The sequence below is a fragment of the Pelodiscus sinensis genome, chromosome 2 (assembly GCF_049634645.1).
Source record: "Pelodiscus sinensis isolate JC-2024 chromosome 2, ASM4963464v1, whole genome shotgun sequence".
Classification (NCBI taxonomy): domain Eukaryota; kingdom Metazoa; phylum Chordata; order Testudines; family Trionychidae; genus Pelodiscus; species Pelodiscus sinensis.
In genome coordinates this window covers 193,417,716-193,432,120 of record NC_134712.1, presented here as the reverse complement: position 1 = coordinate 193,432,120, position 14,405 = coordinate 193,417,716, and the positions used below count along the sequence as shown (strand labels likewise).

The window sequence follows — 14,405 nt, the reverse complement described above, 5'->3', positions numbered from 1 at the left end:
GTTCTATGAAGGGACAGAGGCTACTTGGGAGGTTGAATCATTTTTTGGGCTGTGTTGGCCAGCCCTTAATCCCCTGATGAAGTAGGGCAGAAGTGAACAATAGTTTTTTAAGGCAGCCACTTCACAAATTTCAGAAGTGATTGTGGGTCACCTTGGAAGAGGTTAGGGCCCTGTAGTGTAAAAAGACACCACTGTGTTTTTACATAAGAAAGTAATTAAATTTTAATAATTAACCGAATACAACAGTATCCAAAAATTATTGTAGAAGGCAACACTTGTAAAACTTGTAATAATAGCACAGCCCGCACCCTCACCCCTTTCCATTCTTCGCTTACCACCCTCAGTTGCGGCTGGAGCTCATCTCTTGCCTCAGATGTTTTCTCCTCATGCAGTTAATCATTGTAGTATGTTGCTGTTTCTTCATACATAGTTAGCTAGCAGTTATTGTTATTGTTCTCATTATCTGTTCAAAATTTTGTTTTCATTTGAGAGGACTTGTGGGGCAGTGGGATCTTTTGACTGAAAAGTCTGGCTACTTTACTCCCTCCTCTCCCAGTGTTCATTTTTTTTTAAGAAAAAGAAATGAGAAGAACAAAGAAGAGAGGAAAAGGCATACCAGGCTCACCAGGGTTCAACAAGTGCAACTCATGTTGTGAACCCAAGCCTGTGTTGGATGGTCATGTGTCCTATACTCGCTGTCTGGGAGAGGCTCACAGACCTCAAAATATGAACACTGCTGCAGCCTGACGGCCTGTGGCCAAAAGGGCAGGGAGCTTTGGCTCTGAATGATTTTATTTGAAAAGGCCATGCAACCCATGGATGAGTCACAGCCACCTCAGTCTGACAACGAAGAAAAGAACCACCTCACCCTGGCCATTTAAGGCCTTAAAGAAGAGTGCTTCCTCCATCCCTGTTTCTAAGAGTTAGCAGGAGAGACACACCAGGTACCTCAAGTACTGTGGTGTCCAAACTACCCACTGACACTGTTTCCTCTGGGGCTCGCATCTCCTCAGTGCTGACCCAAACATTCTTGGTACTGGAGGCCATAAAAGGACAATCCTCAGTACCAGCCCCTACGAAATACCAAGAACCAGTGCCAACAAAGCCATCAGCACCACAGGCCAAACAGACCCCGCACAAGTCATCTGTGCTGCCATCAAATCACGTGGCACCAGCCTCAATGCCAGCACTGGTGCCTGCACCATTGCAAGATCTCCCACATGGCGAGGTATTGGCATCATCACCACATGTCTCTGAATTGTCAGCACCGGACAGACATGACACCCGGCATGCTTCCCTTCTGCTGTCGAGAGAACACTCCCCGGTGGTGTTTTCCACCTGCACTTCTCCACATTCCATCAGATCACCGGTGCTGTCTGTATGCTTTTTCCAGATGATGACCAGAGGATTGTCTTCTCCTCACAGCACTCTTCTCCTACACCGTCTAGATATTACTACAATCATCGAGAGAGACAGTGCCACCCATCTTGCTATACTCACTGGCCATATCCTCTGCCTGAATACCCACCTCACTGGGCCCCATGGGAGTACAGGGGCCACACAGACACCATTCCATGGCAGCATCCATCCCAACGAGGAGGCCTTCACCAGCTTCACCCTCTCGCATACTCCCAACTACAGCTGATTCGAAAGAAGAGGATGGCCAAATTCAAGATGAGGCGCTTGACACATGCGCTCTTGGCATTTCACCTACTGATAATGTCTTCATCACCAGACAAGGCTATGATCCTGGAGGATACATGTCCTTCTGATTCCTTGAAGCAATTTCAGGAACTTTCAAAAGAGTGGCTTCTAGCCAAGAGGTAGAGGGGTCACCTGTCTTTGCACACCCTACTACGAAGAGATTTCTTTGAGGTCTCCTGAATCTCTACACCCTGCATAGGCCCCCTGCACCCTCATGGGACCTGAATTTGGTGCTCAACTGTCTTATGCAACCCCCATTTGAACCAAAGGCCACATGTCTTTTCCCTTTTCTTATCATGAAAGTACTGTCCCTCAACCAGGAGGGTCAGCGAGATAGGAGCTTTGATTGTCCTTTGAGAAGGCTGTGCAGGGAGGGTTGACTAAGTGACTTTACAACTACATCCTGTATTTCTGTCGAAAATTGGTACCTCATTCCACATCAACAAGCCAATAGTTTTGCCCACTTTTGTCCCAAAACTGCATACATTCCCCAGGGAGGCAATGCTTCATTCTTTGGACATTCGATGGGCGTTATCCTTCTACATAGACAGGACTCATATTTTTCATAAACTTCCATGCCTCTTTGTCTCTATTGCAAAGCGATCCAGGGGCACATTGATCTCAACTCAGTGCTTCTCCAAATGGATTTCTTCTTGCATAGTACACTGTTACTCCGTCCAAAACAAGTCACTCATCTCTCTGCCAAAAGTGCACTCCACTCCACTCATGCAACTGCCACCTCTACTGCCTTCTTGAACAATGTGCCCCTTAAGGATATCTACCGGTCAGCCATCTGGCCATCTTACTACGCTTTTGCCAGGCATTATGCCATCATGCCACAGCTGGAAGCTGTTACAGCTGTGGCTACAGTGGTGCTGTCTTCAGTCACCAAGCAATGACTTTGAGTCCCACCATCCACATTGAGTACTGCTGTGTAGTCTCCAACAGTGGAGCACCCACAGGGACATCACCCAAAGAAGAAAAGGAAGTTACTCACCCTGTGCAGTAATGGCTGTTCTTTGAGGTGTGTGTGTGTGTGTGTGTGTGTGTGTACCTGGGGGTGCTCCATGCCCTTCCCTTCCTCCCCTCTACTTGGAGCCCAACTTTCTTGGTAGGGATGTGAACGACTAGTCGACTATCTGATAAGCAAATGCTTATTGCATAGTCGACACACTAGTTGCTTCCCTCTCCCTTTGCGGCCTTTATCAGAAACAGGCAGCAAGAGTGGGGAGTGGAGAGGTACTTCAAAGTGGCAGCTCCACATGGAGCCCGGGACCAGACCCTAGGCTCCACGCAGTGCTGCTGCTTTGGAATGCCGTGTATGGCCTGGGGCCCCAGTGTGCACGCAGCATTTCAAAGTGGCAGCGCCATATGGAGCTCAAGGTCACCTGGGAACTCCTCCACTGACCCTGGTCTCCATGCAGCGCTGTTACTTTGAAACGCCATAGGGAGGACGGGGCCACTGGGGTACTGCTTAAGTTTTTGCCTTTGAAGTGTAGCAACAGCCCCAAGGCTATTGCTACACTTTAAAGGCAGAGGCGCCCTTATCAACTAATTGAATAGCTGATACAAACTGCATCAACTATTCAATTAGCTAATTTATCTAAATGTAACATACCTATTTCTCAGACATACATGAGGAACTGAAGGGGAGTCGGGCTGCATGATTCTTTTCAACAATCCAACATTTTTGCCTGTCAGATTAGAACTTCCAGCAGTGGTCACGCTCACCAATTTCTTCCAGTCCTGTCCCAATTTTGAGATGCTGTTATTTACTGCCTCCAGTAGATATTTTCCAGAAGTTGTAGTTTTCAGTTATGCCAGTTCTTCTGTGAGGTCAAAATCTGTGGTGATGCCTCAAATGAAAATCAACAACTGGGCTGTGTCTTTGACATCATAACTTTCATAGCATGCCAGAGCAAATATGGAAAACTATTGACCTTGCTTTTCAACTGTTGGTCCAGGTTCTCTAAGATTTCTTCTATACATTTCACCATAGTTCACCTTGACAATGAAATGTTTTCGAACTGCTTTTACTTGTCTGGACACATTATTGCAGCAGTGTCAACCAAACATTCTTGATACATTTTCCCTCAGAGAATGGTTTGCTGTTTAAGTTATATTCTTTGAATACTGCCACATATTCCTTGCAATATAAGCACACAGCTTTCCCTGTCACATCAGTAAAAAAAGTATTTTGAAGTCCACTCTTTATTAAATACTCAGCATTCAGTATCTATTTCCTTTTTTGGGTGGGGTGGGATAAACTAATTTTTTAAATTCTATCCCTGTGATGTGACATGTGATGAATTAAGTCATAAAAACTGAGGGCTACTCCTTGTTCTTTTGAATATGACGTGATTTCTGAAAGACTCTCACATCACAATCCATTTGAGAGTGGGGGATGGACATAGCTGGAAACAAAGTAGAAAAGTGATTACTTGTCAACATATAGCAATGAAATAAATTGCCATTAGTTATTTTATTTACTAGTCAGTGTCATGCTATCTATTGGAATGGGGGAGTGAGGGAATGTAAAAAAAAATGCAGTTACCATCTTTTCTGTTTTGGCTTTGATCCTGCAATGAGCTCTGTAAGAATGAAGATTTGCCTCTTATTTTCCAGTGTTCCCTAGGTTCTTGTTGCAAGATCAGGGGTGGGTCTTAGTTGTTGTTAATTTCTGGCTACATACAACAGAGGTTTTTGTTCATATACAAAATTGCCAAACTTATCACTAAAAGTTTTCCATTAGCACAGAATGAAGTAAGCTAACTAATAATGTGGTGTGTCCATATGAGCGTATTACACCTCTACTTCAGAAACTACACTGGCTTTTCAACTCCTTCTGAAATAATTCAGGGTGTTGGTTCTAGTGTGTGAGATTTAGTATCGTTTGAGACCTAACTATTGAGTAGACTGTCATTTTATGCAGTGCCATAATGACTGGACTCTCTCAAGTGTTAATTCCCTCCTTCAGCCAGAATTTGCACCTTCAGGTGCATCATTTCAATCAAATATTTGATTAACACATCACTCAGTCCAACATCTGATGGGCTCTTCAGCAGTGCTAGATTGTTATTTTTAATTATTAATAATGATAGCTATCTTTCATTATGGAAAATGTTACACTATATTGTGAGCCATTTTAATTAATGAATTGTGGCATTTAATGTACCAGTTAAGCCCAAATACTCTGACAATAGGTGTATAAAAAGTCATTCAGAGATAAATAGTGGCAAACCCATCTACAGATATTGAGGGGAATGCAAGGAGCCTCTCACCCAACCTTGAATGGCCCACACAAAGATCTGTCTTTGTTTCACTGCTTATTTATGGGTGACTCTGAAGATGCCTGTTGTTTCAAAGGAGGCAGTGATGTACTCGCACATCAGCGTGCACAGTAAGGCAGCTGCACTGAACAGAGCAGATTGCATCATTCCAAATGCACTTGGCTGCGCAGGGAGAGATTGTACTGCTCTGAAACATCATCTGTCCACATGTGACAGTTTTGCTCCATATTCCTATTCAAGTCAGTACCTAAATACTTCCATTTGACCCTAATTATATTGATCATGCTGAATTACAGTTGTAGCATGAAATGAATTATAGCCTACATCAAGAAAAAATCATCATATTAGAAGTAGTATAGCTTCAATTAAGCATTTTCTAATATCTAAAAGTTTGGTACTGGCAAAGAAGAAAACCAGATATTATTGCTCTTTAAGAGTAATAGTGTGTTTATATAACAGCTGAAAGTTGCTTAGCATTCTTGGATATCATATGTAATCCTCATAATCTCTCAGAAACATTAGCCTGTTGTCCATTTTTGACAGCTGTCAGCAAAGCTAGAAAAGATGGGTAACTTGTGCTTTATGGATTAGACAGTTGGTATATTCAGGAATACAGCTCTGAATAATCTAATAATTCAGGGTTAGTGTAGCCTAGTGTCTGTTACCATACAGTCCAAATTTTAAATGAGAGCAAACAATTCTAAAAGTAATTAAACCTGTTTGAGTACTAGATTCATTTCATACATCTTAATGAGTGCTAAATTTGAACTGGCACTTGTAAAAAAATACAAAATTATCTCCTGCAAAACCAATATTTTCTATATCTGGTTAATGCAATCTGTATTAATTTTATAGATAATAAGTGTTCACTACAAGTATACATTGGTGTAAGGGATTTTTCATGATTTTGTGCAAATGAGTTTCCCATTTCATTTTTTCTGAATAAGAAACCATACATTTCCTCCTTAGTTCCCTTCACTGTCTTCCCTACATCAATTTAAATTTATTTCTCTGTTACTTTTTAAAATCAGTTGTTAGCTGGTAGTAATGCAAGAAATAGCTAGACACAAGCACAAGCAAAACAGCAACCATTTGGTGCCTTTTTTTGTGGAAACTTCTCAATCCTTTTGTCAGGTGCTGATTACTATTCTTGATCCAGCAAAGTACTTAACCACACACTCAACTTTAAGCATGTGAATAGATACACTGATTTCAGCAGGACTGTGGTTAAATGTTTTGCTGCATCCTGGCCCTAATGCTCGGTGCCTTGCAAAATCATGCCAGTACTGAGTTTAGTTCTCTCTCCAGCAGAGGGATAGGCACCACCATACCATCTCTTCACACCCCTCACCATCTGGCAACTGGGATGAGAGGCAATTAATGGACTCATCTCCCTTCAAACTGCTTGAGGCCCTACAAATTGTAAAAGTGTGTTCTAGTCAATAGTAATGTCAATATACAGTACTTTCAAAACTAATATAATTTAGTAAAACTGCTGATAATTTTATATACATTACATTACCTTATATACATTACCTGCAAGTAAATCTTGTGGAAAAACTAGCATCTACTATGTACATTCATTTAGAAATATCCATTTGTTTTAAAGTTCCTAACATTTTGAAATATACATTTTTCCAAAATCTTCGAGCAGTGATTCATTCTTGAACCAAAATGAAGCTATAAAACTTAGAGCCATATTTGTCTATATAAAAATAATGTTAGTTCTTGTTGATTCTATAATACGATGAATGCAGTACAAAGGACTGATTGTCACAAAGTGTGAGATTAGTTACATTATACTTCTTACCTAGTATGTTAGAGCTTCTGAAAGACTATATGTTAAAAGAGTTGCCAGAAATTAATAGAAAAATACATTTAATGTTACTAGATTATTTTAAAATGTATCCTATTTCAGATAAATTGGTAGTTAGCATCAGGTGTTTTTGTTTTGCTTCTTAAAAATATTTTGGCATGTAGTCTTGTACTCATGAAGGTGAGAGACATTATATGGTCTCAATTTAGGTTTACCTAGCAGCTAGCATGGGTAGCTGATAGAAAACACATTTTGTTCATAGTTAAATGTATTGTAAAATGTAAGATCATAGTGTCTGTTCTGCTGATGCCACTTTGCAAAGCTTACATAGTATAACATGGCAATTTAAAATAGCTGAAAATAGTGGAGAATTCCCCTTGTGTAGGGGAACTTTCCACAAGCTCAGCCATCTCCTAGGTCAGCTGCCTCACTCATGTCTCCAAAATAAAGGAAATGAGAGTACTTGTCAAAGTGCATGCATGGGTGTGAGCATGAATTCATGATGGGGAGAGGGCAATGAATCAGAGCCTCACAGTGCCTCTCTCTGGCATAGAGTCCATTGTGTTGTTGGGCAACTGAGCATTCAAGACCTGCAGCCAGCTCCCTGCAATAGCCACTAATCACAGAATCCAAGCACAGCTCAGTCATAGTGGAGAATCAGCCCAAAAGTTATCCTTTCCAATTTCCAACCATCAGTCCATTCTTGAGTAAACTTTCCCCTTTTACATAAGCATGGCCATACTGGGTCAGACGAAAGGTCCATCTAGCCTAGTATCCTGTCTGCTGACAGTGGCCAATACCAGATGCTCCAGAGGGAGGGAACACAACAGATTATCATCACGTGATCCCTCTCCTGTCATCCATTTCCAGACAAACAGAGGCTAGGGACACCATTCCTACCCTCCTAGCTAATAGCCATTAATGGATATAACCTCCATGAATCTATCTAGCTCTTTTCTGAACCCTGTTAAAGTCCTAGTCTTCACTACATCCTCTAGCAGAGAGTTCCACAGATTGACTATGTGCTGTGTGAAAAAGAACTTCCTTTCATTTGTTTTAAACCTGCTGTCTATTAATTTCATTTGGTGACTCCTAGTTCTTATTTATGAGAACACAAATAACTTTTCCTTATTAGCTTTCTCCACACCAGTCATGATTTTATATACCTCTGTCATATCCCCCTTTAGTCTCATTTTTTCCAAGCTGAAAAGTCCTAGTCTCTTTAATCTTTCCTCATATGGAACCCGTTCCAAACCCCTAATCATTTTAGTTGCCCTTCTCTGAACCTTTTCCAATGCCAATATATCTTTTTTTGAGGTAAGGCGACCACATCTGTACGCAGTATTCAAAATGTGGGTGTACCATATTTTTATATTGAGGCAATAAGATATTCTCTGTCCTATTTTCTATCCTTTTTAAAATGATTCCTAACATTCTATTTGCTTTTTTGACTGCCGCTGAACATTGAGTAGATGTTTTCAGAGAACTATCCACAATGACTTCAAGATCTCTATCTTAAGTAGTTGTAGCTAAATAGTCCACATCATATTGTATGTATAGTTTGGGATTATTTTTTCCAAAATGCATTACTTTACATTTATCAACATTCAGTTTTATTTGCCATTTTGTTGCCCAATCTCTTTGGTGAAATATTTTTGAAGCTCTTAACAGTCTGCTTAATAGTCTTTTGGGCTTAAGTATCTTATGCAGTTAGGTATCATCTGCAAATTTTGCCACCTCACCATTCTTCCCCTTTCTCCAGATCATTTATAAATAAATTGAATAGGATTGGTCCCAGGACAGACCCTTAAGGGACTGCACTAGTTACCTTTCTCCACTCTGAAAAGTTACCATGTATTTCTACTCTTTGTTTCCTGTCTTTTTACCAGTTATATCAATCCATGAAAAAGAAGTTCCCTCTTATCACAATAACTTATTTTATTTAAGAGACTTTTATGAGGGACCTTGTCAAAGGCTTTCTGGAAATCCAAACATACTATATCCACTGGATCCCCCTTGTCCACATATTTGTTGACCCCTCAAAGAACTCTAGTAAGGCATGATTTCCCTTTACAGAAACCACGTTGACTCTCCCAACAAATTATGTTCATCTATATGTCTGACAATTTTATTCTTTACTATAGTTTCAACTAATTTGCCCGATACTGACCTTAGACTTACTGATCTGTAATTGCCAGGATGATCTCTGGAGCCCTTTTTAAATATTGGCGTCACGTTAGCCATCTTCCAGTCATAAGGTAGAGGCTGATTTAAAGAATAGGTTACAAACCTCAGATAATAGTTCCCCTGAGCCCCATTATTTCCGTGTTAGTTACAGTCTCTGTTTCTCAATGAATCTTTTCTGGTGACTATATCTTCAGCCAAAAGAGTTAGTGACCCCATATATTTAACACTCCATTAGTGAATTTGACAAAGACAAAATTATTCTTTCATTTTAATCCATGTAGCTCCTTAAGATTGTTGAGACATTTTTGCCTGTCTCTTTTACTGCCTTTCTTTTTCCTGTGTTTAGGTGTGTAAATTTGTTGTTTAAGTTGTTTCTTTATTAATCATCCTCCCCACTTTTGTACCCTGTAGGAATAGCTGCACAAAGGTCCCCCTTCTAAATAGGTTTTTGAATCTGTACGCTACAAAGATGCAACAGTGGCCATTCCTGAAGGACTTATATCCTACTTCAGTAGTGGTCTGGTGACTTCTAGGATACACTGTCACTATTAACCCTGTACAGGCAGTCCCCGAGTTACGCGGATCCGACTTATGTCGGATCCGCAGTTACGAACGGGGCACTTCCTCTCCCTGGTCTCCAGCAGACCAGGGAGAGGAAGCAAAGCGGCGGAACGCGCGGCCAGCTGACAGCCCAGACGCGTCTGGGCTGTCAGCTGGCCGCGTGCTCCGCTCTGCTCCCACCCTCCCCCCCCCTGTCTGCAGACCAGGGGGAGGGGGAGCAGAGCGGAGCAGAGCAGAGCGGCGGAACGCGCAGCCAGCTGACAGCCCAGACGCGTCATCATGAAGATGAAAATGACATTAGTAAACTGTAAGTGAGTTTTCTGAATGTATTGCATCTGCACTTGCCCTCTTTCTTTCTTGCTTGTCTTTGAGTGTATTACTGTTGTGAAGAAGGTTACAAAATGAATGGTCTATGTACCTATCTCCTATAAAATTGGTCTGTGTTCCTCCTAAGATGCTGAATGCAGCACTCTGTATTCAAAGCTGTGGATCTGGGGAAACAATATTTTCAGAGGACTCCAGCCACACACATGAAAAGATATATTTTAATTACAGTATTAGGAGCTGGACATTGTAGCTGTGGGTCAAGATGACTTTTCCATATTTATTTTGTTAAACTGTTTGTAGATTATTTGAACAAGAAATAAATATTATGGATGAAAGAATTTTAATTTTTCACATTGTTGATAATCTCTGTTGGGCAAATATGTAATGAATGGTTTAATTGAGGCTGTACTCTAGAGACTAAGAGTTATGAGGAAGTTAATTTTAAATAAAATGATACATTTGTTTAATTAGATAAGAAACTCACTATTTCAGTTTTCCTTTCAGTCAGTTTAAAATTATCATAAATGCAAAAATGACCACTTTGTCATTTAAATCAATGTATGAAGCTTAAAAAAAAAAGATACTGGTTTTGGGATTCAACCTTTTTATTCCACCTGGGTTTGATATATGACTACATGTGACTGTTATGAACAGGTAGAACACTTAAGGCACATCTACACTGTTGGCTAAAGTCGAGTTAAGATACCAAACTTCAGCTACGTTAATTGCGTAGCTGAAGTTGAAATACCATAACTCAGCTTTTGGTGCTGTCTACACAACAGGAAATCAAAGGAAGAACACTCTTCCTTTGATTTCCCTTACTCCTCATGAAATGAGGGTTTCAGAAGTCAGAGTAAGAAGCCCATTATTTTGAAATTATTTTGAAATAATGGGTTTGCTGTGTAGACACGCACTCTGTTATTTTGAAACAAGTGTGCAGTGTAGACATAGCCTCAGTTTTCCCAAAACAGAAAAATAAATTCAAATATAAAAACTCTGACCTGTAGATACATGAGGTGTAGGGGATGAAGAAAAAATGTGTATGTCTTGTTCATATCTGTATGGTTATTGGATGACATTACTACAGTATTGTACATTATAGGCTATATTTTCTGAGTCAGGGAATTCACAGATATTGAACAGACTCTCCAACCTGAGGCTACAGAAAGGCAATGAGACAATTAGTGCAATATGTGTACACACGCAGAGAAATAAAACCCCTACATCATAGTGTAAACAATAGCCACAGACAGAGTGCCCAAAAGCATACTTCCCTGCACTCAATCTTTTTTGGTAGAAAAACCATACTAGATGTACTGTCTGTGCAAGAGGGGACCAATTCTGACCTTGTAGGAAATTATAATTGTATTTTTAGTCTATTTTTTTCATATAATGACATGAAATAACTGTGACATGGGAAGTAAGTTACATTAATCTCTGTCTAGTCTGTCTGTTGGCGTAAACAATGCTATTGTTCTGTCAAATTATCAAAAATATGGTTGTCAGAGGATAACGTTTCATGAAGTTACAGTTTCCATATTACATCAACTCACAAAAAGACATTCATAGCTAGTACAATACATTTGATTGTAATATCTATGGATTTTTGTATAGCAAAGATGATAATGCTTTTATATAACCAAATAATAACTTACAACATCCTAACTTTGTCTTAGCAAATAAATGTACATTGTGATGTTGGTTAAATTTCTATGGCTATAATATGGATAGTTGCCGGTACGGACTAAAAATGTACAGATTTTTAACCCATCCTGCAGTTATTTTGTTTTTTCATTATGACTTTATTTTCAGTCCCTCATCTTTGCCTTATTTCAGTTTAGATTCAATACAACTTTTGACAGCAACTCTGGGAAGTTATACATATGTAATGTTTTTAGAAAATCTAACTCTACCACAGTGAAAATGCAAAGTAAATACAAAGATACTAAAAACTTTTTTTTCACCCTCCACAGCAATGGAGTTCCATGAAAACCTGCACAATATAGGAGCAAAGGAGGGTTTAAAAGAAAGGAAACTGCAAAAAGCAGTAGAGAGTTTTACCTGGAATATTACAATTTTAAAGGTAATGTCTCTTCACTGGTGCTAGCAATGAAGTTATTTATTCCACTTACACTTAGTCTTATAATTATATTGTCATGTGAAGCTAATTAGTGCTCACTGTGTGACCTGATTTAATTTCTTTTACTATCATTTTAAATTTAGCTCAGGTATCCTGAAAGAGTAACTGGCTGTCAACATGAATTTAGTTGAGTACATTGAATTTTCCCGTTGTAATTTCTTTAGAGTTTTTTATTTGGTTTAGTTTTTTTTTATATATATATATATATATATATATATATATAATTTTGTAAAACCTTTTCATGGTAACACAGGGTCCCTGTGGTATGGGGCAAGGATTACTAATTTCTTTGGCATAACTAGGGCTTTAAAGAGACTATGTAGTAATTCAAAACCTATTCTGTGATTTGAAAAAGAGAAGCAATATTGAGATATATGCAGATTGAGAAAATAAATGATAGAGTTGATCTTTCATAATCTATGATGAATAGCACTTAATGATGTGTATACAGATATGTATTAATACTTCTAATTTGAGTAACTGAGTATGTTTGAGTTAGAAATTCTCTCTGCTTTTTCTTAAGCAGGTTTTGCTTATATTTTGACTAAACATGAAGTGATGTAGCATAAATAGTTTTCAAATGGACATCCTTAGACAATCAAAATGCAGAATGGGTTTCTTACTTGTCATCTACAATCTTTCTGCACAGTAGAGTAAAGCAGTTTGATAGTTATCACAGCTGCCTCTTTTAATTTATTCCTGTAATTCAGTCCTTCCAGCCTCATTTTAAACTGTTTTCTATTTAAATTTAATAAAAATTCCCTGTTTCCCTGTTCAGCTGAGTACCTCATTCCTACATTAAACTATAAAATGTGTTCTTATTACAAAAATTTTCATTTCTTTGTGTTCCCTTCTACCCATGCTTTTTAAACTCTCTCTTTTATTTGTTGAAAATAAATTTTCTTTCCACCCCTCCTCCTCAGTTCAGTTCTACTCCCCACATTCCTGTTGTTATGCCTGTTATAGAAAAACTCTACATACAAAATGATCACCCTCATGTTGTTTTCTCTCACTTGCTGTCTACTTCAGCTGAAATGCTGGGCTGGGCTTTTCAGAGTATGTAAGCTGGCAAAAGTCTCCTTTGAGACTAACTCTAGGGAGAAACAAAAATAGTCTAGATTCATTAGAGCATTCACAGGTAACAGATTCAGTTGGGAAGGTTCCAAGTTCTGTTTAAAGCTAAAGAGGCCAGATTGTCCTTTTGCTAGATCTGGTGGATCTTGGCTGATGGGAAAAATGGGGCATGAAGCTTCAGTTCCTCCTAGGTCTTGAAACTATGTGGATGCACCGGGGAATCGTTGTCCAAGATTGTGGGGGGAAAGAAGGGGAAGGAGTTATTATTTGCTGTGCTTTTCCATCCCGAGTATCAGAGATAGCTTGGCTATTCCTACCTAATTTAATACGGTCTGAAGCAACAATAAGTTAAATCTCATGTCTGCTTCCTATTCAGAATTTAGGCAGTTTTCTGAAGATGCAATGTCTGGTCAATGGCATCCCAATGCTTGAAAGAGCCATGATTCTAGAATTCGGGGGGCCAGAGGAGCAGCGTGGTAGACCTGATCACTTATGGTACTGAAAACCTCACACCCCTCCATATGCCATGCCCTTGGGACCAACAAGGTTGGGAGATGGCAGGCTCTTTCTTCTGAGGAGAGAACTAAACAAAGCTCATTAATCTTAATCTTGCTTTGTTTCCTTCCTCACTGAACTCCCTTCTGAAGAGTATGACTTTTCCTGTAGAAAATGCTACATCTGAACAAAACAATGAGCCATTCAGTAAATATCTTGACTCTGATTGTGGCAACTTATGATGGAACTATGCCACATTGTTTAATATTTGTAAAGCACTTTTTAATAATGTTTTATATCTTCAGTCACAGCAGCCCTTTAATTATCATTATCCTCTTTTTGCAGATGGGGAAAATGAAAGACAGGCCTCTCTCATCTTGAACTCTGGTAATCCAGGTCTTGGTCATAGCACTGAATTAATCTCAGATACTTCTGAGTGAGATGTAAAAAAAAATCTGATGCCCCTAAATGTGGTACTGACATTGATAAAGTGCTATGCTATTTGAGAGGGCTCAAAGAGAGAGGCTTAAAAAATTAAAGCCAATTTTTTATGGCTTGGAAAAACTATGATCAACAGGATTATTGACTGAATTACATAATGTCTTAATGAGACCATTTCAGTCCAGGTGGTTGTTATCTAAACAGAGAATTAGATGAGAGCACACAGGCTAAAATATTCAGAACAGAGTAAGAAGCATTTTCGACTATTCAGCAGCACATTTTTATTCAGGGAAAAAAGAAATAAAGGTACATGTTAAATCCAATCCATATGAATATAAGAAAGCTTACGTATTATCTTGAATTATGGTCT

General features: G+C 39.2%; 1 protein-coding gene across 5 annotated transcripts in view; it reads left to right on the top strand.

The window, feature by feature from the left end:
- The window catches only part of PLCL2 (phospholipase C like 2), a 212,238-nt gene that overhangs the window by 172,620 nt on the left and 25,213 nt on the right, over positions 1–14,405 (top strand). For 4 of the 5 annotated variants that reach the window (XM_075922106.1, XM_025189747.2, XM_025189748.2 and 1 more), the window contains one exon: positions 11,859–11,968. The exons of the other annotated variant lie outside the window; for it this stretch is intronic. In XM_075922106.1, the coding sequence (XP_075778221.1) occupies positions 11,859–11,968 (110 nt within the window). The remainder of the gene's footprint in view (positions 1–11,858; positions 11,969–14,405) is intronic. 5 annotated transcript variants of the gene reach the window in all.